This window comes from Capra hircus, chromosome 11 (genome assembly GCF_001704415.2).
Source record: "Capra hircus breed San Clemente chromosome 11, ASM170441v1, whole genome shotgun sequence".
In the NCBI taxonomy this organism is placed as follows: Eukaryota; Metazoa; Chordata; class Mammalia; order Artiodactyla; family Bovidae; genus Capra; species Capra hircus.
Window position 1 is genome coordinate 20,898,422 of NC_030818.1, and position 27,084 is coordinate 20,925,505.

Sequence of the window (27,084 nt, forward strand, 5' to 3'; positions counted from 1 at the left end):
ACCATACTGCCTGGATATGAAGCACTGTACAAAGAACCGTCTACATGTTACCTGTCACCATCACAACCATTATCACATCACTGTGCTGAGCACTTTCCCTGTATTAACTGTTCTTAATCCTCATGACAACTTCATGAGGGAGGGGCTACAGTGTCCCATTTTCACTACTGAGGAAATAGAACTTCAGACTGTTTTGTACCTAGGATTAAGAGTTATAATCTAAACCTAGGTGGTATCCTTTGGTTTGGGTTTTTATTTTTCAGGCACATGCAGGACTCTATCTGTTCTTGTTGTCCATAAATTTCATCTTGTCCTCAGTGCTTTACCCTCCCCCCCCACTTTATACTTTCTTTTGGATTCCTGGTTCTGTTATCCCAAGCATATCTGCCTTCCAGCTTCATGCTCTCTGTCATCATTTGAGAAAAATACCTCCTGTATCTTCATCTAGATTAGCCACAGATCAGAGGCCGTTTGATGACTCCCTGCAGACTCTGCTCACTGAAGCCCGGATGCTTCATCCCTCCGAGCTCCCTGAGCCACAGGCCATGTGACCCAATCTGAGAAGCCAGTGGTTTATATTTGAATGCAACTGCGTTTGGTTCCCGGGGAGTGTGCTTCCTCTTTCCTTTTATGTCTCCGTTCCAGAATTCTTCCCAGGACAGAGAACTGCTCCCAGATTTGTAGCATGTGAGGTTATCCTTGTGGGCAGGGACAGGTGCAAAGACAAAATAGAACTCTGGGTATGTAGAGCACACTGTCACAGAGAAGATAATGACCACCTCTTACAGGTAGTGAGACCGGAGCGGCTGGCCCTGTGTTTCAAGGCTGCCTGCCTCCAGCTCCACTAGTACAAACACAGAAATTCTGTGTTCAGACTAAGCCAAAGAAGGCTACACAGCTATAATGGAACCAGCATTTCTGTCAGAGGAGCTTGGGGCAGCAGATTCAGGATGAGGGAGACAGGCGTGTGCCTTGAGGCTTAGCTGGCATGTTTGTGTGGGGTGATTTGTGAGAAGGTGAAGCACTGATGGAGATCAGAGGGGCTAAATCCCCCACATAAAGCCATTTCCTGTCACAGCCACTGGGTCACCTGACCAGAAAGACTGGACTGGTTCCTCCCCTCTCCTTCACAGGTTCCGTTCTCTGACCTAGGCTGTTAACATAAGTTGGCTCTCTGTATTCAGTGACTGTGTTTTCCATGGTGTAAGGACGTCAGCCCACCTCTCCCTGCCGCTCTTTGTGGCTTCCTGTGGACCATGGCCGTGGAAGCCTTGTGACTCTTGGGGCAGAGCAGAAGGCCAGGGTTTTCCTGTGAGCCTGGGCTTCCTGGTCCCGCTTTGTAGTTGGAGCCTCTGAAGCAGCAAAACAAGCATGCGGGAAAATGCTTCTGCCCCAGTGTGTTCACCTTTTGAAATCCTCAAGCAAACCCCAAACACTGTATCTCTGTGTGGTCAGGTAGAAGGGCTGTCCCTCTCACGCCAGAGCAGTTAAGGGCTGAAGTCCAGTGGATGCAGGAGGGTTTGGGAAGGTAAGTCCTTTCAAGACCACCTTCCCAGACCCTCCTGGATCAATGTCCTCTGACCCTGGAAATGCATCTGCTCCTGGGCAGTAGGTCCCCCACCATGGGGCTGAAACTTACGGAGCAGGCAAGGGAGCCAGAGAAATAGACTCAATTCACTGGCCTTAGTGAATTGGGTTCTTGGTCCGACCATGACTGGCTATTTAAAAGGGCTGATTTTGACTCATCACGATCAGAAAAACACAGTAGTTAACACAGACTCAAACCTTGACTAGTAGTTAACACAAACACAAACCTTGACTGCTTAGGCTTCAGTTCTCACCAGCTCTGTGATGCTGAACAATGTATTTTACCTCTGTGGGCCTTATGTGTAAAGCAGAGGTAATAACTGGACCTACCTCACTGGTTGTGAAGATATAATGAGGTAATACATGTAAAGTGCATAGAACAGTTCCTGAAATTTAGTTAAGAGCTTATTAAGTATTAGCTATTATTATGACCACCATCCGGAGAAGGCAATGGCACCCCACTCCAGTACTCTTGCCTGGGAAAACCCATGGATGGAGGAGCCTGGTAGGCTACAGTCCATGGGGTCGTGAAGAGTTGGACATGACTGAGCAACTTCACTTTCACTTTTCACTTTCATGCACTGGAGAAGGAAATGGCAACCCACTCCAGTATTCTTGCCTGGAGAATCCCAGGGACGGAGGAGCCTGGTGGGCTGCCGTCCATGGGGTTGCACAGAGTCGGACATGACTGACATGACTTAGCAGGAGCAGCAGCATGACCACCACCATCATCATCATTGTCACCATTTACTGTGTGTTTAATACGTACCAGACACTGAGCTAAGCATATATACATGCCTTAGCTCATTGAATTACCCTTTGAAATAGGCGTTATGCTTCAATTAAGCCTTGTTTGGAAAAAATGGGCGTTTGGAGAGGTCAGGTAACCTGCACAAAGTTAAATGGGTAAGTCATTGGTGGAGTCAACATTTCTAGCCAAGTTTCCCTAACTCCAAAGTCTATGCTGTTATTACCCTTGGCTACGGTCCCTAATAGCAACTGTATTACTACTCCACCATTTTTTATAGCAAAGAAAGCCGGGATTTAAATCCAGGCCTTTCTGACTCTAAAATCCATTCTAACATCTATTGAGTTTTCCCAACAAGTGAACAGGATGCTCCTGAAGCCGGTAATAACAATTGGTGATGAAGACTTCTGATATATCCTGTGACCAAGAGGACAATTTGCTTAATCAGCTGTCATGGGGGCAATTTCCACTTTCTCAGATACGTTATTTTCCTGCAGTTTCTTTGGGCTGTTGACTCGCTAAGATTAAGACTACCTTCTGTGTCCTTTCACATACTAGTTGTCCATGCTGCAAGAATATGGAGGAGTCATAAACAGTCTGGAAGGAGGCCCTGATGCACAAGGCCTTTACGACATTGCTACAGGAGGAATCTGCCAGGAGACGCTCAGTCTGCGTTTCTTGACTAAACACCTCAGGTTATGGGACTGCAACATTCCAAAGGTGCATTTTAGCGTCAGAGGGCAGCTTGTTTGTGACCAGAAGTAGGATAGGCAGAAAATACTCACCAGGCTACATAGATCAGAAATTCTTAACCAGGCATGTATCACTGGACTATCACTGGACTTTGGAGGTTCTAAGAACATTGTGTGTGTGTGTGTGTGTGTGTGTGTGTGTGCGCGCGCGCGCGTGCATTTTCTTGCAGAGAGAGCCTGTAACTTTTAGAATATTCTCAAAGGAGCCCATGATTCAGAGACACTTTAAAAAACCATTGTTTTAGATTAAAAAATCACTAAGAGAGAAAGTTTCAAAAAAGAGAAATCTTTTTAAATGAAAATGTCAGTGCTCTATGGAGGAAGTAGTGTACTTTCCTTTAGTATTAATAACTTAAAGATCATAATGAATACTTGTTCTGTTCTCTGAGTTTCTGGAGTGTGTGTGTGTGACAGACAGAGGGAGCACTAACTATATGCCAGGTGCTAGCCAAGAGATACAACCCCCTTCATAGCATTCTCTCACCTAAACATCACAGTGCCTGGGGACTTCCTGGCCAGTCCAGTGCTAGGTCTCTGTGCGCTCGTTGCCGAGGCCGTGGGTTTGATCCCTGATTGGGGAACTAAGATCCTGCAATCTGCATGGTTCAGACAAAAACAAACAAACAAAAAAAGAACAAAAAAATCATAGTATCTGTATTTGGTAGATAACACTGTTAGCTCCATTTTATAAGTGGGAAAATTGAATTTTACAGAGGCAAAGAAATTTATGAAGGTCAGTTGGTAAGTCTGTCTAAATCCTAAGATATCTTACATAGATTCATAAGTCAATGTATAGGACAAATCATAGAAAATAATTTTTGAATAACATACTTAATTATTTTTTATTTTTCAAGGGAGAAAAAAATCATTAGAGAAAATTTCTTCCCACCTACCCTCCCCCTCAAAATTTTTCTAGAATGTCTATGGCCAGATTTTCTTTTCTTTTCTGTTTTCTCAAAATGGTTTTTAATTGTTATCATAAACAGGAGTTACTTGTGCTGAGGACTGTCTGGAGGGATTCTGGTTTTCTTTCTGCACTTATGTTACTGGGTTGTGTGAGATAAGCTAGAAAGGGGACCTGCCAAAAAGGAGAGGGCTAAAAAATGAATAAACATGAAGAGCCAGTGACTCCTGCAGTGACCATCTGTTTATCTTCTCAGAGTCAGGCACTAGGGCCACCAGGTAGCAAAAAGAGTTATTTCAGATGATGGGAAATTAAAAGCACTGAATTAAAATTCACCCCAGATGAATTTTCTCAGTCAGTTACGGAGAACAGTGTTCATGTCCAGATGTTACACAGAATATCATTTCAGTAGTCAGTGTTTAGTCAGGAGTTCATAAGGACTAATTTACCTTCTGCTCTTTTTCTTAAGTCTTTTGCCCAAAAAACTGTCAGAGCTAGGAGCCCATAGGATACGTGTAACATAACTGTCTTGCCTTCACCCCAAATATGGACAAGAGTCCATTCCTGTGACAGATTTAATGCCTTGTGACAGAGATCTGCAATGGTAAAGAATCTTGTTTTCAGCAATCAGATATACATCATCTTCGCAAGAATGAGGAGCTGTGGTTGCCGGAGTGACACTCACGTGACCACTCTTGTCATTCACAGGTGATGGTAGTCCTGCGCCTTTGTCAAGTTAGCCAGTTCTGACTTGCCTTTCAAGATTAGCCCTGTGACACACCTTTGGAAAACCTTTCCCGACCTCACTGGCTGCACTAGGTGCTGCCGCTCCCTGCTCCATCAGGGTCCTCTGAACACCACACTCACTGCCTCTGTCAGACTCTCCTGTAAGTTTTCATTTTTTCGTCTGTCTCTTTCATCAGAGTCCAAGTCCCATGAGGTCAGTTGTGGTTTCTTTTTAGTTTAATTAATCCATTAATTTGGCTGTGTTGGGTCTTAGTTGAAGCACTCGAGATCTTCATTGGGTCATGCAAGATCTTCTCTTGTGGTTCTCAGATTCTCTAGCTGGGGCACGTGGGCTCAGTGGTTTCAGCGTCCAGGCTTAGTTGCTCCGCAGCATCTGGGATGTTAGCTCCCTGACCAGGGATCGAACCTACACATTACGAGGTAGATTCTTAACCACTGGACCACCAGGGAAGACCCCCTGAGGTCAGATTAATGCCTGGTACATAAAAGATACTCAGAAAAGAGTGAGCTAACAAATTCATATTTGTTTCTTCCCTATCCAAAAGTAATTGCAAGGGTTAGTGTTCTTAAGGCAGAATCATCTAAAGGGACTTCTGACTATGTAAAAATAGCAGGGAGGGATAAATTCACCTCCTGTCAGGACTTGTCAAGTGCCAAGAGGTGAAAACATCCCAAGGCAGTATACTAGTTATCTATTGCTATATAACACTTTATTATCTCTACTGTGGTCAGGAATTTAGACAGGGCATATCTTGTCTCTGCATATTGATGTCTAGGACCTCTGTTGGAAAATGAGAGAGCCAGGATGGGGATCATCAGAAAGCTCATTCACTGGCCTGTCTGGCAGTTGATGCTGACTGTTGGTTGGAGGCTGTCAGCCAAAATACCCCTTTTGACATGGCTTTTTGATGCAACTTGAGTTTCCTTAAAACTTGGCAGCCAGGCTCAAGAGCAGATGTTCTGAGGCAGAGAGGACCAAGCCAAAGCCACTCTGTATTTGTTCCCTGGCCTCAGAAATCACACAGCATCACTTGTGCCACGTTCTATTGGTTAAGGCAGTTACAAAGGTCCATCCAGGCTTAAGGGAGGAAACAAGACTCCATGTCTTGGTGAAGGAGTGTCAGCATCACATTGTAAGTAGAGCCTGTGGGATGGCTCTATCCTGGAGTGGCCATCTTTGAAAAATGCAGTATGCCACAAGCAGTCATGGGGAAAAGGCCAAGTTCCTATAAGAATCCCTCATTTGAGAGAAGAGGTATGAATCAAGACAGATGAGTTTCAGAAAGGGTGACTTTTTCCTTTACTTCCAGAGAGCAGGCAATTATAACTCTATCAGGAATGCAGATAGAGGAAGATTTCAGGCCTTGTGACAGAGATCTGGAATGTTAGAGAGTCCTGTTTCCACTGCTCAGGCCCACATTCTCTTCTTGCAAGAATGAGGCAGCTGTAGCTGCTACAGTGACACCCCCATGAGCTCTCTTTGTTGAGCTGCTCTATAGACTCGACCTTATTCCTGGCTCACTGTCACTCCAACAACACTCTTGTCATAATTCTTAATTATTTTATTATCTTTATTGATGATACCATGACCTTTCAGCTTCTTGACATCCTCTTGCAATGATCTTGTCCTCCAAGCTTTGCAGCTACTCACTCCTATGGTCTGTGGGTCATACCCCCGACTTTGTCACTACCTCTTATCGCTGCCTTCTATTATCATAATGTGAGATGTCTGTTTCAGCTTCAATAATTCTTCAGTGCTACAAGAGCCTGTAGTCACTTGATCCTACCACCCTTTCACTGTTCCTCACCTCCTTCCCTACTGAGATCAAAAGTCCATTATTAGGGTCAGCCCTTTTCCTATGCTCTCAATGCCCGTCCCCTCTCTTTGTGCACTTGTGTCCTCCTAACAAAGCCCAGCCCTGACTAGTCCTACCCCTCCATACTCTCTGTAGCTGCCACCATAAAGCTATCGTCTCACGCAGAATTCATGACAGCAACCTCAAGTGGGTCCGTAGTTGGGCTTGCAATCAGACTTTCCCTGGAATGCGGAAACAGAAGTACTGCCTCAGGCCACTCCCCTGTCCCAGAGCTATAATGCCGTATCTTTGGGTCAGGGCCCAGCAGCTGCCAGGCATTGCTGCTCAGACCTTAGCACACATCCAACCTTATTCAGGATAGTAAGAAATCCTCATCAGAAAACAGCTTCTTGGGGACTTTCCTGGTGGTCCAGTGGTTAAGATTTCATGCTTCAAATGCAGGGGATGCAGGTTCAATCCCTGGTTGGGACACTAAGATCCCATATGCCTTTGGCGTGTGGCCCAAAGAAAAAGAAAACAGCTTCTCTCTGCTGACACCATAGCTTTCTGGTGGCTTCAAAACCGAAGTCTGGTGATGTGACATCCTCTCTGAAGGCACCCTTTTCATTTCCGCTTCATTCTCTGTACACTCAGCGTTGCTGAGAGAGCTATTTTGACATCTCCTTCTACGCTTAGCACCAGAGCAGGAACTCACATATGCGGATAAACACAAATTGAAAGAACTGCACATTCATTTTCCAAATTCTTAGAAAAAGCAAGAGTATTTAGGGTTAAGGGTGGGGGGTGCTGCAGCCAAGTCCATCCAAGGGGAGGTGAAAAGTGCCTGTGTAGGGGGCCTGGAGACTCTGACACAATGGAGACGTGTCACCTTGGGCAAGTCCCTTTAGCTGTCTGGGTCCCAACCTCATCTGCAAAGCGAGGGGACTAGATGAGGTAATTCCTAAGGTTCTTTCTAAACCTTTCATTCTGACTTTGTCACAGGATGCTACAACATTCACAGTTGCCCCTGTGTTTTTGTCTGTTTACTTGATCCATTCATCAGGTTTTCAATCAAGTAAAGGCTCTGCTTAATGCTCAGAAGACACAAAAATCAGTAGGACACATACAGTCCCTGCTCTTTAGGGGCTCACATTCCCTATAGATATATAGCTTGATATAATCCTAGAGTTATGCCTTAATGTGATGAATGTTTGGGGGGAAGTATGTTCAAAGTAGGATGAACAAAGTAAAAAAGCGGGTCAGTTCTAGCTGTGGATGATATACTCCCTCACAGAGGAAACAGCATTGGAGAATAAGCATGCTTAAATACCCTAGTGGACTTTGCCAGAATGGTGTGGGGGGCCAGAAAGCTCATTCCAGTTATAACAAAGAGTCCAAAGACATAGCGAATCTGGGAGACAAATACTAAAGTTTTCATATGCCTTACCACTAAGCACATGAGGGAGTGTGTCAGGGCATAAGGCTGGGAAAAATTCTATTGGAACCTTCTCTTTTTCTTCCCATTTAGCAAAAATCTCATTTTAGGATTATCCCCATTGTCTAATTTTTGAGTCAGGACTTCTCTGCTGTTCTTGATTTCTTACCCTCTCTATGCTCTGCTTGTGTTATATATATGTATGTATTTCCTGAAATTTGGCCCATTTATTTATGCCATCTTCCTGAATTTTCATATCCCTGAAAATGTTCAGGGATATCATTTATCAAATATTTCCATGTAACGTGGAGGGCAACAAATAACAGCAGCTTTGTTTTACAGAGAGAAAAGCTAAAGTGAACACTGATTTGTAGACGGCACAATATCAGGTTAATAGACATGAAAGGTGACCTGGGGTGCTTCCTTCATGAAAATTCCATGACTTTCTTTTTTCTTTAAACTCAAGAAAAGTAAATAATCTTGACTGACTCAGGCAATCACATTAGGACTATCTTAAAAGGGTTAGATTTTGAGTCAAATATGGCTTTAAGAAAGCACTAAATATTGTGAGCACCATTTAAAGTTAGGAAAGAAAGCAAAACATAAATGATCACTTGGAATATATGTTGGTAAGATTGAAATCTTGTTGAACCCATGAAAACAGCTGCTTTTTCCCATTCTAACGGTTGTCTTTTTTAAAATTGGTACAGGAGGTGGTTGGTCACCCAGACTTCAGAGGACAGTAGTTACACCCCGTTGGGGTCACTACCACCCAGGATTTGACATTAGAGATCCGATAAGTTCAGCCCTTAGAACTGCTCAGGGTTTAGAGGACTTGACTGAACTCAGTGTGGATATTTGTAAAGTAAGCTCTTTATATTGTATCTCTAGCACCATCTACTGGGAAAAGAAGTGCCATTATTAGAGTTACATTAGAAAGTGTCAGAAACCCAACTCAGGAAGCAGAGAAAAGGGGAGGAAGGAGTTCAGAAGATTCTAAGAAACAGAGATTTGAGTATATTATATTGAAGTTTCTTGTATATAGATGTAACCACTAAAACAAAAATAAAAGTTTCTAAATTATTCAGTTCAGTTCAGTTCAGTCTCTCAGTCGTGTCCTACTCTTTGCGACCCCATGAATTGCAGCATGCCAGGCCTCCCTGTCCGTCACCAACTCCCGGAGTTCACTCAGATTCGTATCCATCGAGTCAGTGATGCCATCCAGCCATCCAGCCATCTCATCCTCAGTCTCCCCCTTCTTTCCTGCCCCCAATCCCTCCCAGCATCAGTCTTTTCCAATGAGTCAACTCTTTGCATGAGGTGGCCAAAGTACTGGAGTTTCAGCTTTAGCATCATTCCTTCCAAAGAAATCCCAGGGTTGATCTTCTTCAGAATGGACTGGTTGGATCTCCTTGCAGTCCAAGGGACTCTCAAGAGTCTTCTCCAACACCACAGTTCAAAAGCATCAATTCTTCAGTGCTCAGCCTTCTTCACAGTCCAACTCTCACATCCATACATGACCACTGGAAAAACCATAGCCTTGACTAGACGGACCTTAGATGGCAAAGTAATGTCTCTGCTTTTGAATATGCTATCTAGGTTGCTCATAACTTTTCTTCCAAGGAGTAAGCATCTTTTAATCTCACAAACACAGACCATATTGTAAAAGTTTTTTTTTTTTAAAAAGCAACTAGAGTTCATAAACACAGTGACAAAGAACACTTAGAATATACATATGTCTTCTTCATGCATGCATGCTAAGTTGCTTCAGTCATGTCCAACTCTTTGTGACTCTATGGACTGTAGCCCTACCAGGCTCCTCAGTCCACAGAATTCTCCAGGCAAGAATATTGGAGTGAGTTGCCATGCCCTCCTCCAGGGGATCTTATGTCCAATCCAAGTCGCTTATGTCTCTTACGTCTCCTGCATTGTCAGACAGGTTCTCTACCACCAGTGCCATCCGGGAAGTCCATGTCATCTTAATAGCTGCTATTAAACAGTCTCACACAAAAAACCCCAACAGAATGCCATGTACAAACCAAGTGATTAACTTGGTTTGAAAGGTTCAAAATATGAGCACTCGAAAGCAAACCAAGCAAGTGAAAGCCCAAGGAGCAGAGGGTCTCAATCTGAATATCAGAAAAGACTGATTTCAGGACAGAAAGCCTTCGGTTACACAAAGGAAGACACTTGGAAATGATAAAGGGTGCAGTTCACAATGAAAGTTCACCCCAAAATGGCTGTATCTAAGACCATGAAGAAAACCTCTAGCACTTTCACAAAATACAATGCAGCCAATATTGACTTAGAAATGTTTGAACTCTTAATAATTCTTGGATCAAAAGAGAAGTCAAGGGGCTTCACTCTTGGCCCAGTGGTTAGGACTCCACCCTTCCAATTCAAGAGCTGCGGGTTAGATCCCTGGTTAGGTAACTAAGATCCCACATGCTGAGTGGTGTGGCCAAAAAAAAACACAAAAGGAAGTAAAAATAAAAAACCAAAAAACTTTTTTTAAAGGAAGCCAAACCCAAGAATTAGGGATATCAGAAAAATAATTATGTATAATGGAAATGTATACATAATATATAGGACTATATAGTAAATAAATAGTATAATATTATAATTATCGGTAATGAAACTGCCTACATGTGCTATAATTAAAGTAATACTCAGAAAATTTTAGCACTACTTATATGTTAATTACAACTTGTGAAATTAAATGAATTAGGCATCTAATACAAGATATTTGAAAAAGAATTAAAAAATAAATCCAAGAGAACAAAAGAAAAATTAACAAAAATAAAAGAAACTATAATTTTGAAAAGAATCAGAAAAGGTAGTGCATAAATCCAAGGGCCACTTCACTGAGGGGGAAAATAACCCAATAAAATAAATATAACAGTAGATAACATATTCAGTCCACAGAATTACATACGAGCAGAGGCAAATAACCACAGACAGATGGAACTGAAAGGATCATAAATTATTTCTTTTCTCAACTCTCTGCAAATAAACATGAGAGTAATATAGACGAAATGGATAATTTTCTAGGAAAATATATAAATTTTCAATTGTGAGCCCCAAAAGAAATTTTAAATAGATTATCAGAGAAAAATGGAGAAAAATACGAGTGCAGTGGAGTTGTCCAATGAAATACAGGCATACATTTAGCAACAGTCTCCGAGATAAATTGAGTGAAAAGGTCAAGGTGGAAACAGGCTGTGTTTTGTGGATATGCACCTAGATGCTTGGGTATTCTCGTAACATCTCTGGAAGCTGCGTGAGAAACAAGTGGCAGTGGTTGCTTCTGTTGAAAGAAGCTGGGTCTGTGGGGAACGGAAAAGAGAGAACTTCTTTACACTACAGAGCATTACTTTGTACCTTTCACATTTGTCATCTTTTAAACTGATTACATGTGTAAATATTACCTACTCAAGAATTTTTTTTGGAAAAGTAGAACCAAGACAAAGGAAATAAATGCTTTTAAAGGATGTTTTCAAGAATACTACTTAACTTTTCCTAAAGCTGACTCTGGTAAGAGAAAGATTCTCTTGGTTGAACATGGACACGAGACTCTGGAATGGTCTTGGCCAGGCCTCCCTGTCTCTCTCAGGTGCTTTGGACTCCAGGCCCCCTTGCAGCTCTGTGTGAACTCAAAGACCCCATTCCTCATTCATCAGGAAGAATACATTTCTGAGCAGAAGTTCTGAGTTGAAAAAAGAATACCCTCTTTTCACCCAAAGGCAGACATCCCTGTTACATAGTATTTAGGAACTCACAGAAACAGAACCAAATGCTTTAAATGACTAAAAATCAGTTCTCTTTTTACCTATTTAATTTTTTTTTAATGGTAAGATACAAGTTCCTAATTTTTCTTAGCCTCTAAGATTCTAGCTCCACTGTTTCTCAAAAAACAGATGAAACCAAGTTCCTAAAACATCTCCATCTGACCACATGAAAGGAAAAATGACTCACATCCTGAAAGAATATGTTAAAGATCTAATGTCTGTACTTGCCTCTAAAATATAAAGTTCTGGGACAATACAACACTTTTAAAAGGACTAAACTGTATCGTGTGTGAGGCTCTGTCCCTTTCCGCTTTTCCTCTCAAGATTGGCCAGATTGGTGGGCCTGCTGCAGAGGAACCTAGGATTCCTTGTATTTGGGGAAAGAGCCTAGGACCAGGGGCTTCTCACTGCTGAGTCATACTTCTAGGGTAAGATGGCAAAGACCTCTGCTATTATCTGTTCCTGGGGTTTTCTAGCTGAGCTGCTCAGAGCCTGTACTGGCTTCACTCTAGCTTATATATATTTGTATTTGTAAATCTTTATTTCCATATTTTTGGTTGTGCTGGGTCTTTGTTGCTGCACACAGGCTTTCTCTAGTTGTGGCCCTGCATTGGCAGGTAGGTTCTTAACCACTGGACCACCAGGGAAGTCCCTATATATATATGTATTTTATGTTGTGTACAGTTGACCTTTGAACAATGCAGAGGGTAGGGGCACTAACCCTCCATGCAGTCGAAAATCCACCTATAACTTGACAGTTGGCCCTCCCCTCCAAATCCAAGTATTCGACCAGTCAAGGACAGTGTGGTACTGTAATATTATTGAAAAAAAATCCACGCATAAGTGGACCACACATTTCAAACCCATGTTTTTCAGGGGTCAACTATATATGTATATTTATTTTATGTGTGTGTGTGTTTATTGAGCTCCCCTCTGAATATTAACAATAAATTCTGCAGGAATGGGGTAGGGGTTGAAAGTCAGTGATTTAGTCCAATTTATTCATTGCACTGATGAAAAACCCCAGGCCCAGAGAAGTGATGTCATCTAATTTAGCTTAACCTCTTTCCTTATCTGAGGCAGGTTCTACCCGACTACTGTTACTATTACTACTACTGCCTTTGCTGCTATTACTGCTATGATAAACACACACAAATCACCTTGTACTTAAGCCATCTTTCTCCATATCAGTTATTCTTCAAACTTCTTCACCCATTCAGCCTACTATGACCTCACCTCAAGTCTCAGCTCAACTGCTAAACTTTTATCCATGAAATCTCCCTAGTCTGCCACGTCTAAGCCAGCCCATTCACACTGCCTATCTTCCTCCTATAGCTGTCTCTGCTGGAGCACTCTGCACACTGTGGTTATGAATTGCTTATATGTCCATTTCCTCCTTAAGGCTGCAAGCAGCTTAAAAAGATATGTTCCATGTCTCATCTATGTGGCATCTCTGCCCATCAGAGTGCCTGGCATACAGTAGGTGTTGAATAAGTGTTGATCAATCAAAAGAGTGACTGAGTGAATGGCACCGAGCCCATTGCTTTGGCTTTTACACACTCCAGGAACATGCCTATGGGGGGAAGCGTCCCCCACATTCCTTGAGCTTTCTTAATGGAGCGCAATTCAAAATATTTGTGTAGCTTGTTTGATGCTCGGCCTAACATCTAAAGAACTGACCTGAAGGTTGGGAAAAGAATGAAAGGTAATAAAGCAAAATGGCACAAGATTCAGAAGAACGTAAAATCCATGTTACAGTCTTTTGGCAAACCCTGTCTAGAGGATTGTCTATTGAGAAATTCACTCTTTCCCTTGTATCTCTAGAAAGTTCACTCACAAGATAATTCTGATTCCTCTTTTCTACCCTTGAAGGCCAGACTTCTCCTTAGTGGTTTTAGCAGAGCAGAAGATGCGGTAAACTATTTTCACATATTTTATCAACTCTAAAATGCCACTAATTGTAAACTTCACCATTATTTTACATGATTGTTGTTATTTAGTTACTCAGTTGTGTCCAACTGTTTTGCAACCCCATGGACTGTAGCCAGGCTCCCCTGTCCATGGGATTTCCCAGACAAGAATATTGGAGTGGGTTGCTGTTTCTGTCTCCAGGGGATCATTGCGGGTGGATTCTTTACTGCTGAGCCACTGGGGAAGCCCTTATTTTACATACCATGAAATAAACAAACAAAATCTCTACCAGTTAAAACATGATATGATGTGATTTCAGAGATTTTAAATTATGAAAGTATCTTATAATAAACTGATGAAATGTGTGTATTAACATCACAGGTTGTTTTTTTGACAATATCAAAAGTTTTGTGGGTCTTAGTCTCATCTGTTACATGAGTAGTTTGGAAACGACGAGCTCTGAAAATCCTGCTGGTCCCAGCATCCTTGAGTTCTGTGATGTCACGAAGGGATGTTCTTGACTGGGCATCATTTGTTGTGTAATAACCACCAAGATGGGGCTTCCATCCAGATTCCTTCTGTACTTTTCTCTTGAAAGGTTGAGGGTCTTCATACTGCAGTGTCCTCCCCAGGACTGGTCCCTCCCATGCACATCATCGTAAAGAGGCTTCAGAATGTCTCACCTTGATAAGAACAAATGTACCTATTAGAGGTTGAGGAATCTGGCTTACACATTGGAAGGGAGCAGTGCTTGCCAACTATAACACCTTCAAGAATCACTCCTAGAGACACAAAGCTTTGACTCTAAAACTGGCTAATAGTGGAGCAACCATACATCCTGGTTTGCCCCAGACTGTCCTGGTTAACTCATTTGTCCCAGTGTTGTTATTAACAGTTCCCCCTACAGTTCAAGTATAAAGACCACTCAGGGAAGTGACTGAGGAAGAGTGGTTACCAGTGTCACTTTGGCAATAATGGCACCAAATGGTTTGAAAATCACTAATCTCAGGGCCACTGTTAGCATCTAGTTAGCCAGTACCAGGTGCTGATGCTTGGATATGAGCCCTGGGGTATCTCAGAATTAAAGCAAGAAATGTCAACAAGGTAACTGACTCAACAGTTAGGACAACCCTTACCCACCTTATCCTTTAATGAAAATTAAGTGCTTCCTTGATTTTTGTACTTCTTTCCACACTTGAGTGATTCTGAACTTTATCATCTTGCTGTCAGTAACACCTTACAATTAAGGAAATCTAATAATTTATTCTTCTTAAGATCTGACTCCCACCTCCTTTACAAATTGAAATTAAGGCTGGGAGGGTAGAACCAGTAGGGTCTTTAGGGTATAAAGATTTTATTCAGGCATTTATCACTCTCTTTTTCTGCTTCTTCCCACCAGGAGAAATTGCTTCAGTGCAAGGAACGGCATTTGACCTGAGGAAGCCAGTGGAGCTTGGAAAACACCTGCAGGAGTTCCACGTGAATGGCTTTGACCACAATTTCTGTCTGAAGGGATCTAAAGAAAAGCGTTTCTGTGCACGGTAGGTACTTTTCATTTGCTGTCTCTGTTGGGAAGAGATCCCAACTCCTATTCGAGGAGCTTTTCCTCTGGCCCTATTAATGCCAGTTACTATGCTGCAGGGGACTGTCTCCCACAACTCTAGTGTCTTTTCAAAGCTCCTGTTCCACGGGTGACTTCATCCCCGCCCCCCATCTGCCTTTATCCCTGCCTGGCACTCTGTCTCTTTGTCTCCTCTCTCCCCATCTCTGCCCCATCTCTCAGGCCTTTTTTTCTTCCACTAGAAGTGCCAGTTCCTCCTGACTAAAGTCACCTCTGCTTTCCTTGAACTTCGGAGTCCTTCGTCCTTTCTTGACTCATGATGTATGCTCTGCTTCTTTGCAGGGAAAGCTGGAGGTTACGTTTCCCCTATAGTGCTCCCCACCTCCAGCCTGTCTGATAAGCATCTGTGTCCACACTCTCCTCACTAAAGTCCGAGTACTTCACATCATCTCATCTTTGTGAATCCCTTGACACCTAACACCATGCTTGGCACTAGCACATAATCAATACATGTTTGTAGAATGGACGGACCTTAAATAAAGCAGAGAAAATGACTGAAGCGCTAATAGAAACAGAAAGAACTTCAGAAGCCTTCTCTCCCTCACAGCCCCAGCACCAACCCCAGTCGTGTTCCTCTAGCTCCGGCCCACTCTCCTCTGTGCCTCCTATTCACATCCCTCCCCAGACGACCTCCACCTGAGGAGACCTCTTGCCACTCCTGCCTTCTCTGGCTGTTCAATCCCTGGCCTTTCTCTTTCTAAACATCTTTCCCTGAACCTCACTGTGGGATGTTTTACCTTGATAAGGCTGTGAGAGACCTAGCCTTATGTATATCCCTTTGACCCCCAATATAAGACCAAGTGGGTACTCTCTCCTCTGTAGAGGCTTTTCTTTTTTTAGAAAAAGGGAACAGTCTAGCAGCCTGTTCTGGGGGGATAGCTGACTAAGGAGCCCCCTGCCTGCTCTAGCCCCAGGGCGGCAGGTAGTTTAACTTAGAAAAGCATTGCTTCTCTTTCAAACGACATAATTGGTGGTCTTGTCAGACCAAGCAGAGAGCTCCAGCTCCTTATGAGAAATTATTCCAGTCTCCCCCCAGAGCCCTAAAACTGCCTCTGTCCAACGTGGCTCCCCTGACACACAAACATATCTGACTAGGGTGAGTCACTTTTGCCTTCCCCAGGGAAGCTGAGCTCAGAGTGGGAAGGTGCTACTGTGAATCCTCAAAACCCCCTACTTAAAAAAAAAAAAAAGAAAGCAAACCACCTACTTACACCTCCCCTGAGAGGCTGCGAGAATCTCCTACCGTGCTCTTCTCATCTTTGTCTCTTCCATATCCTGTCTCGCTGCGTGGCTGGGTCTGACTCCTATCTCAAAGCTGCTTCCCAGCTTCTCCCTGTCTGCTTTTTCACCCTGGATCTACGTATATGTGGTCTGGCTTTATCTCTAGGGTCCATCATGCTGGAAGCGGGCGGGTGCTGGAAGTGTACACCACCCAACCTGGGGTCCAGTTTTACACGGGCAACTTCCTGGATGGCACGCTGAAGGGCAAGAGTGGAGCAGTCTACCCCAAGCACTCCGGATTCTGCCTTGAAACTCAGAGCTGGCCTGATGCAGTCAATCAGGTAAGTCCACAAGCCAGCTTGTTAGAGTGGTGGTATGTCCAAGGTCATACCAGATGACGGAGATCACAACACTCAAGTCAGATCTGTATGATTCAAAAGTCTATGTGTGTTCTCTTCTCCAAGTCAAGATAAACATAGGAAATTCTTAGCCATGTTACTAACATGGCATTTACATATTAAAAAAAAAACTTTATTTTGTACCTTCAAAGCCTTTACTCAGTTTAACCTTTCTCCTTATGAATATTTACTTATTTTATACAACTACACTGTTAAGATGATCCTCCAAATCTTTTCATCTTTTCACTTTCTCCTTTCTTTCCCAGCTATTGCCTAGAGTAATGCTCCTCAAAGTTCAAGCCCATAATAAGACACTTGCAGCCTGCACCAGAATGTAAATCAACCCCTCTTCTTTCATTAAGAAAGTCTTGCTGTGACAAAGTGTGTTTAGTGATGTGGTTGATTTTCAAGCTGGTTCAAGTTTATCTCATTGCAAACCAATAATAAATAGTTCTTACCCTGGCAACTAGTTCACATTAGAACTGGTCTAGAGACCAGTCCAGAAGCCATCCTGAATGGTTAACGGTGCAACCTGGGTTGGCAAGGTGTAACCTGTATTGTTTTCCTCTTCACAGCCCCACTTTCCTCCTGTGTTGCTGAAGCCTGGTGAGGAGTATGACCATACCACTTGGTTCAAGTTTTCTGTGGCTTAAGGAAATGTAAAGATATGTCCTGCTCCAAGGCCAGGCTGAGAACCCCTTTAGCAGCCTGACTCTCCTATGAAGAGATGAGTTGAAGATTTAGAGGCTTTCAAAGTGATCCTGTGATTTAAAATCATACAAATGGTAGCAGTCAGGGTAGTCAGGTCTGAATGTTGATTTCCTTCCCCAAGACTGGCTCCAGGCCAGGTCTAATGACCAGCTCTCCTCTCTGTGAAGTGAAGGGTACCCAACCACCCATGTGACCTATCATTCAGCCTTGATCCTAGCCCAGAAGTGGCACCTGGGCTCCATGCATTGGCTCCATCTGTCCATTCTGCCTCTTTCTTGTCTACTTTCCACCCTTTCTTTCTTTGATCCTACTCAGTCCTTTTTTCCCCCCCTTTCTCTAGCTCACATCACCTTGCCCTATGCATCCTATGGCATTTTCAGGTCACTTAGCTCATTCAGCCTGGTGGCAGAGGGACCCTGTCTGCCTCAATAAGGCAACAGATGATGGAGACGAGAGTCAGCTGAGTCTTAGAGGGGATAAATGACTCACCTAAAGACACTGAACTAGGGAAAATTTTAACCAAGACTCTAAATCGGGTTATTTGCATGAAAAATGTGCAAATTCAAGTCCCCTTCTTTGCCTCCACTCGTCTTCAGGAGCATCCCTAGCATCAACTGATGGGCACAGAGGAGTCTAATCCTGTTAGCCAGGCTTTCTTCCCAAATTCACTTTTATAAAAAGAAGTGTGAGTCTGTTTGAGCTTTATAGATGATGTGATTTAAGATGCAAGATCAAAATGTCCAGAAAGAATCTGTAAATCTGATTCTCTGCCTTCACAGTTAACTGAGAAGGCCAATTCAGCCAAGGCATAGGAAGGAAGTCACTGGAGACAGGAGCAGTGTTAGTGTGAGGAGAGGGCCTTAACTGAGAGAACTACAAACTGCACTGGAGAGCACATGTTATATAGATCAGCCTGGGCTTCCCACCTTTCCTAATTGAATCATCAGTGATGGGTTTGGGTTGGTGGCTTTTAAAGAAATGTATTTTATACTGTTATACACTAATAATCAAATAAAATCAAAATCTGCACCTTCAAAAAATTCCCAGTTTCTTCATTCTGTCAGGCGTGAACCTTTGGGAAATGGATCAAATATAAACCGTGTGTTCTGGATTCTGCTATGCGCTCCAGTCCCAGCCCTAGCTGGGAATACTATCTAACTAGCAGCTTGTGGAGCTTCCTGTACACTTCCCTTTCTCTTTGTTGTTGTTCAGTTGCTAAGCCTAGTTTGACTCTCTGGGCCCATGGACTGCAGCACACCAGGCTACAGTATCTTCTATAAGAGTACAGTATCCTACATTATCTCCTGGAGTTTGCTCAAATTTATGTCCATTGAGTCAGTGATGCTATCTAATCATCTCGTCCTCTGCCACCCGTTTATTTTTAGAAGATACTGTTTATTTTTTAATTCACTTTGACATGAATTTCCTAAGCACTTAACCGTGCTCTCCAGGGTCTTTTAAGCAGTTCAAGAGGTGATGTCCAAGATGTAGTATGTTCCTTAGGAACATCACAAATCTCTTTGGGGAAAACAAGACTAACAGGAACAACTAGATGATGTCAAACTGCATCATGACAGAGCTGGGAGCCCTGACCACTGACTTTGCTCCTGGCTTTTGCTACATGTGCAAACAGTCTAATTTCACTTGGCCTGTTTTCTCACCTCTGAGGCAAAGGGAACAGACTGTAATTATGTGGAGGATGAGTATAAGTCTGCAGGCAGAAACTAAAGCGGCCAAGAGTACAACTAATGTGGTGAAAACCAACCATGGTATTATTTGGTATGGAAAACACCATATATTATAGAATTATTAAAGACTTGTTGTAAATATCTACTCAAATGCAACCCCCACCAAGAGTAAGTCTCCAGGTCCCCAGAAGTCCATGCCTTCTTTACCATACATCCCCCCACCCACGACCAAACTAGTGCTGTATTATTCTGAGTTCTGGTCTTTCACAGGTGAGCATATTGTTGACTTCAGTTCAATGATCTATGGATTCCTTTGTTTCAAATTCATGACACAAGTTCTTATCACTGACTGAGATTTTCGTTTTTCCAGTTCCCACCCATTTTGCCTAACAAGGTAAGATTTAACATTAAATAATCTGCACGATCATTGCTATAAAGTCTAAGATGTATGCTACGGACGTTGAACTGTTGTGACTGTTAGGTGACCAATGACAAGTTTAATCTCTGAAGACTAAAGGAAACTAGCTAGCATCAATGAATAAATGGATCATTTGCAAAAAGTAGAACATGAAAAACTACCAGCAGAAAACAGAAAGCACAGCATATACCCTGCTCCCTAGCCAGTCCCATCACCAGTTATAACCGATAGCTGTTTAAAACGAAACAACGGAATCAGAAGTTTGCAATGGGCTTTTTTTTTTTTAATGTTTATTTGGCTGCTCCAGGTCTTAGTTGCATGCAGCATGTGGGATCTTTGATCTTTGTTGTGGCATGTGAACTCCTAGTTGTGGCATGTGGGATCTAGTTCCCTGGGCTATTTGGAGAGTTTGGACAGGACTGCAATCCTTTTCCAATCAAGGAATTTTTTTCTTCTCCTTTTTAAGTTCTAGCTTCTCGAATTCAATTACTGAAATCATAATGAATGTCTCAGATGATCTGGGTAGCACTGCCAGCTGTGGCTAAGTGAGGTCAGCAAACTCTCTCCTCAAAAAAGCAACTATAATGCAGAAAAAAACTGAGACAAAACAGGTTTGTCACTCTGGCAACTAACCCAAAACATACAAGACATGTTTGTTTGAAAAACTGCTGAATTTTGAGTAGAAACTGTAAGACTGTGGCATCCTTGCCTGGGGCTGCTCCCATTCCCTTTACTTCCCTAGCTCACTTGCAGTGGAGCTTCTGCCAGGGCGAAACAGAGCATGAAGACCAGGGGACCGCTACCACTGTGGTTTCGGGCATGGGAGGGTTCTCTCAGTTTGGAGTGGTAGGTCATATCCATACCCAACTGCTTTGTTAATAAAAATAGTGATCTTGGTGCTCTATAAGCAGGGAGGCTGATGGCTCTACTAGCCTGAGGTTGCAACTGTGTGTGGTTAGAACAAGCACACTTCTGGGTGATCAGAGGCTACACATGCACAGCAAAGACCAGAGGGGGTCAAGCTATTCACACACACACTCCTGGCCAACTCTGATGCAGCAGGCACACACAAAGGAAATTAAAAGGACGTAGCAAAAAGCAAAAACAAAAACAGATTTGAAAAAGTGTCTGAACACTGAATCCACTCCCTACCTTCACACAGATCCATCAGCAGAGGACAGTAATCTGGATTGAAATGTGTGAGCACTACTACCCAGTTGCTGACCACTGAGCCAGCTATGCAGACGCAGGGCAACCCCTACAAAGCTGAGCTTCAAAATAAACACAAGAATGTTCTTTTAGAAATAGCCAAAATACTGAACAGAGATTATTAAAAAAAGAACCAAGCAAAATTCTGAGGTTGAAAGGTACAATAACCAATGACAGTTCCAACTACAGAGGCTCAGAAGCAGATTTAAAATGGCAGGGAAAAAAAATAAATGAACCTGAAGACAGAAAAAATTTGAAAGCAAGAGGAAAAAAGTCTCGTCACTACAGGAGACCACCAACACAATTAACATCTGACTTTTTGCCTTCAACAGAGGGCAGGAGGCAGTAAAAGGCACAATGTGTTTAAACCCCCAAATTACCCTTCAAATGCAAAAGTGGGATAAAAACATTTCCAGATCAGAAAACTCACTGCTAGCAGAACTACTTACAAGAAATACTAGAGAAGTCTTCCTTTAATGCTGCAAGGGAATTAAGACAGTAACTCAAACCCATGGAAAGAAAGGAAAAATACCAGAAACGGTAAATTTTCTCATCTTTTCTTTGAAAGACAGAAGGTTGTATGAGGCAATAATTAAACACCATGTCATCGAGTTTGTAACATGTAATATAGCACAGGGAGGGAAGTTTGGGAAAATATACTGGAGCAAAATTTCTGGATTTTACCAGACTATTAATCTGAAGGAGACTGTAATAAATTAAAGTCCAGCTGTATAGTTAAAGCTATGGTTTTTCCAGTAATCATGTATGGATGTGAGTTGGACCATAAAGAAAGCTGAGCGTCGAAGAATTGATGCTTTTGAACTATGGTGTTGGAGAAGACTCTTAGAGTCCCTTGGACTGCAAGGAGATCCAACCAGTCAATCCTAAAGGAAATGAGTCTTGAATATTCCTTGGAAGGACTGATGCTAAAGCTGAAACTCCAATACTTTGACCACCTGATTTGAATGAAAAGGGAACAACAGAGGATGAGATGGTTGATGGCATCATTAACTCGATGTACCTGAGTTTGAGCAAGATCCTGGAGATGGTGAAGGACAGGAAAGCCTGGTGTGCTGCAGTTCATGGGGTCACAAAGAGTCGAACACAACTGTGACTGAACAGTAACAAGATACAACCACTCAGGAGATAACTAAAAAATACAGTTTAAAAAAAATCAAGAGGAATTTGAATAGTACACTAAAAAAATATTTAATACAAAATGGTAAAAAGACAGGAGACATACAGAAAACAATAAACCTCAAACATAAACCCAACCATACTAATAATTCTATATGTAGATTGCTTAAACCAAAAGGCAGTCTGTAAGACTGAATTAAAAGTCAAGATCTGGCAACTAATTCCAGTTGTCTTGGAAGTACCCCACCACCATGACCACCCAGTCAGAAACCCACATGCAACTACAGCCATCTGCACCGGTGGTTCTACCTCTGCCAATCATGTAGGTATACAGCATCTACTGAAAAACATGTCTGTAAGTAGGCCATGCTGGTCAAGTGTTAGGCACTCAGATCTGTGTGTAAGTAGGCCATGCTGGTCAAGTGTTAGTCACTTAGTCGTGTCCGACTCTTTGTGACTCCACGCACTGCAGGCCCACCAGGCTCCTCCGTCCATGGAATTCTCCAGGCAAAAATACTGGAGTGGGTTGCCATTTCCGTCTCTGGGATCTTCCTGACCCGGGGATTGAACCTGGGCCTCCCACACTGCAGGCAGACTCTTTACCGGCTGAGCCACCAGGGAAGACCATGCTGGTCAAACCTGTGCTATTTAAGGGTCAACTGTATATGCACTGATAAGCTGAAAGTAAATAGATGAAAAGATATACCATAAAAACAGTAACCATAAAATAGGAAGAGTGGCTACATTAATATCAGAAAATCTGACCTTTAAACAAGCAGTAATACTAGAGATATTTGACAATAAAACAATTAACACATCGCGAAGCTATAACAATTATAAGCAATTATTGTGACCAGGGGCCATGTTTGGAGTTCACTTAGTGTTGGACAAAACCCAAACAGTTCTGATAAACAGCCCTTCAAATTTCTTGAACAGAATGTTACCTTTTTAAAAAATGAGTATTTCTCTTGAGCACAGTGACCTCTAGTGGTACTAATATAAACTCCTTTTTCATTGAAAGGTTCCATTCCATAGGGTCAGTTGGTTAAAGGATCCTAGAGGATGTATTGTAGAATCTTCCTCTGAATCACGTTGAGTGCTGCTAACTCTCTTATGATAATAGCAGTAAGCCAGGCCAGTCTGTCTAATTATGTTATAGTGAAGTAGGAGGTGGCTAGAACTAACCCCTTCAGCAGTAGTTTTCAATTGTGGCATACAAGGGAGATTTTTTAGAAGATTAATGCTCAAGCTACCCTCAGCTATTTTGATTTCATTACATTGTTTTTAAAGATCCCTGGGTGATCCTGATTTGTAACTAGGGATGAGAACCACTGGCCCTGGCATAAAGTAAAAGCTTTCCTCATAGTAATGAGTCTCCACATTCACTAGTATTTTAAGTGCATTAGTGTGTTTAGCTAGAATTTACTCTAGTTTCAGGAAGCACTTCAAGACTGAGTCAGAGAAACAATCTTCCCAGACCAAAAGTATGTCTTGTTAAGACACCAGCAACCAGACTGACAATCCTGGCACCATTATGTTGAAGACTAAATAGTTAGAGAAATGTCAGGGAAGATCTCACAGGCCTTGCATCATGGCAAAAAAAAAAAAAAAAAAAAAAAAAAAAAGAGGGAAGTGTAAATCAGGGATTTGCAAACATTTTCTGTAAAGGGCAAGAGATGAAATGTTTTAAGCTTTGTGGCACTTCATCTGTTGCAATTACTCAGCTCAGCCATTGTAACACAAAATGTCACAGAGTACCCATTCTTAGGCAAAGAATTCATAACTTGTTATAGGGGCCCAGGTACTCTGGTGATGGTCCTCCGGACAATGACCAAGACAAACAGACCTATCTTCCCTTTACCTCTGCCAAATTGATCATATTTCTTTAGAGCTAGACTTTTTGATCCTTGGCAGTGAAAAGGATTCATTTTCTAGAACTCAGATTTCTTGAAGGTATGTTATTAACCAAGATAAAGTCTTTTAATAGGATCACATCCAGCCTTCTTCAAGCTTCAGTCACTTAGATCCCAGGGAATCTAGAGGTGGATAAGACATAAACTTAGGCACCTGACTGTCATAAGAAATGGATGATTTGACCTTCCTTATGTAGGTTAGGCTCACCTGGGCTCACCAGTTCTTAAAGAGGAGAGGAAGTAAGTTTGAACCTTTCCTAGCAGAGAATTTTCTGCACAGAAATTTTCTACTCTTTCTGAGCAGAGAACTCTCAGCCTCTCAGTGTTAACCCAGATGAGGCACAACCCTAGCATTAGAATTGCAGAGTAGAGCTGGGCATTGTAAACAGCAGCCTAAGAATCTACATCCCCTGCAAGCAGATGCAAACAGAAGTCTGATAGGCTACTAAACTGAAAATATGGGCTTTTAATTGAAATGGTGATTAATTATAAAGACAGTTCTAACTTTGTTTGGGTTAACAGATTAGAATGCATTCACTCATCCATGAAGTCATTCATCAGACATGTAAGTGTTAATAAGCACTAGGCAGTGAAGAAACAGAACGGGGTACCTGCTATCACCATGTGCCTTGCAGAGAAGCAAACAGGCAAGCCCAGTGTTCTGCGATAGAGGTCGGTGTGTTGAGAGCAAGGGAACCTAAACAAGGTTTGAATGCATGATGATTTACAGACCTTGGGGGAAAACATGTATTTTACCACAAAATTAAACTATGTTGCGATACCATGTTTCAACACAAGATTGGTAAAAATCAACATTGACAGCCCATCATGTTGCTACACCATGTGTACCAAATGGGCAATGCTAGAGAGAAATAGGCTCTCCTATACATTTCCACCAGGACAAACAGTACTAGCAAAAATATAAATGCACAGACCCTCTGACCCAGCAATTCAACTTCTAGGAATTATCCTAGATACATACACAAGGTTACACGTGACATACTGAGTAAGGTTATTCACTGCAGCTCTATAATAGTAATTAGAAACAACTCACATCCATGAATAGAAAACTGATTAAACTGCTATTACTTGTAGCGCAAAAACTCTCCAAGGAAAACAGGGAGTCCCTTCCAAGGCATACAAAGTTCAACACGATCTATAATCCTACATCCTCCTTCCTAAACCATCTCTTACCTCTACTCACTGCCTCTTGGCCTCCTAGCCTCCAACTCAAACTACTTTAGGCCTTTGCTGTACTGTGCCTCAGAAGTCGGTGTGGCTCTCACTTGCTCCAATGTCACCATCAGAGGCCTCCTTGGACCAGTCCTTACACAAAAACAACCAATCTCCTATCCCTCCGTATCATTATTCTCTGTATCATTTATTACCCACCTGGTGGTTGCTCCTTTCCTTTCCAGAACTTTTGCTCAATGAAGACAAAGACTGCTCACTTCTATAATCCAAAGCTAACAGTACCTGGCACACTGAAGGAGCACAAAAGTTTAATGCATAAATTATGCAACATCCAAGCAACTTAATAGTAAGCAACTTTTAAAAAGTGCCATTTTTACTTATGTAAAAGATCTCTAAGATATTTAATGAGAAAAACAAGGCTTATGTATTTGTGTTAAGAGAAAAAAGGAGGGTCTCCTTGATGGCTCATTAGTAAAGAACCCGCCTGCCAATGCAGGGAACATGGGTTCGATCCCTGGTCCAGGAAGATCCCAAATGTAGTGGGGCAACTAAGCCCACTGCTACAACTATTAAGCCTGCACTCTTGAGGCACCACAATGAGAAGCTCATGTACTGCAACTAGAGGAGCCCTGACTTCCCGCAACCAGAGAAGGCCGGACTGCAGCAACCAAGACCCAGCACAGCCATAAATAAATAATCTTTTTTAAAAAGAAAAAAAGGAGAGTGGGACTTCCCTGGCGGTCCAGTGGTTAGGACTCAGAGCTTTCATGGCCAGGTACCAGCTTCAATCGGTGATTGGGCAAAAAAGATTCCACAAGCCACACAGTGCAGCCAAAAAAAGAAAAAAATATCTATGTAAAAATGACAATGGTTGCTTTTGGGGATCTAACTGGGTGGCTCAGAGTCAGGGGTAGAGCCTTCTTGCTATATACACCAAATCAAAAAGTGAAATGAAATGGAAAATAGGTTGGGCTAGCAGCCTGTGGCAAATGGGAAAAGCCATTAGCTTTGGCAACTGGCCTTGAGGGCTGAAGAGTTATTTGGCTACTACATTCTGTGTTCTAGAATAACCCTTCTATCCAGCATCTTTTCCCCATTAAGTCTGGAAAGAAAATAACCAAGTTATTAACACCAACACCAGCCAAGCCCCCAGTATTTCTACTTTAACCATGCCTTCATCATCTTCCCAGCTATAAAATTACATAAACATCTTCTAGGCTATACAACCCTCCCCTGTAAAGGTCTCCAAGCAATTAACTGCTCAGAGCCACATCTAGTGAATTCACTGCTACTGTCCTTCATTGAAAACTCACTGCCAACATGTCAGCTTTACAGCTTTCAATTCCTACTTAGCTTACTATATCCTGGAAAACACTCGACTTCAAGATAGGCTACACAATGATGAAAATCACACACACAATCATTCATTTGACCTAGCCACAAATCAGTATTATTTTAAGAACCCCTCAAATTTTCTTCTCAATGGAGGAGACATGGCAAAACACAGCATTGCACTTTGCCTTGATACTTAGCTTAGTTCAAAGCCTGAAGGAGAACTATAGAAGTAAAGTCCTAAGTCATGCTTTACTTACTTTTACACCCAGGAGAGAGTGCCAAGTAAGGTGCTATGTCCAAAGCAAAGACATCTTTAATCAGCTCCCAGGTTAATAATGCCAGGTTATTAATTTAGGAGTTAAATATGAACCAGCATTTTTCAAATCGAACACACAATCCACTTAGTAGTCCCAACCTTGCAATTTTTTTTTTTTAAAAAGGAATAACAAATGTGGGTACGGAGTTGTCACGGCTACAAAAAAGGTCTTGACCTAAATACCCTGTACTCCCTTTCCTGTAAGGGTAAATAGAATTTTCTGTGCTTTTTAAATTCATTTTTTGCCCCTAACCT

General features: G+C 42.3%; 1 protein-coding gene across 2 annotated transcripts in view; it reads left to right on the forward strand.

The window, feature by feature from the left end:
• The window catches only part of GALM (galactose mutarotase), a 53,999-nt gene extending 35,340 nt beyond the window's left edge, over window positions 1–18,659 (forward strand). For both annotated transcript variants that reach the window (XM_018055142.1, XM_005686511.3), the window contains 3 exons: window positions 15,068–15,209; window positions 16,677–16,851; window positions 17,484–18,659. In XM_018055142.1, the coding sequence (XP_017910631.1) occupies window positions 15,068–15,209; window positions 16,677–16,851; window positions 17,484–17,561 (395 nt within the window). In that variant the 3' untranslated portion in view covers window positions 17,562–18,659. The remainder of the gene's footprint in view (window positions 1–15,067; window positions 15,210–16,676; window positions 16,852–17,483) is intronic.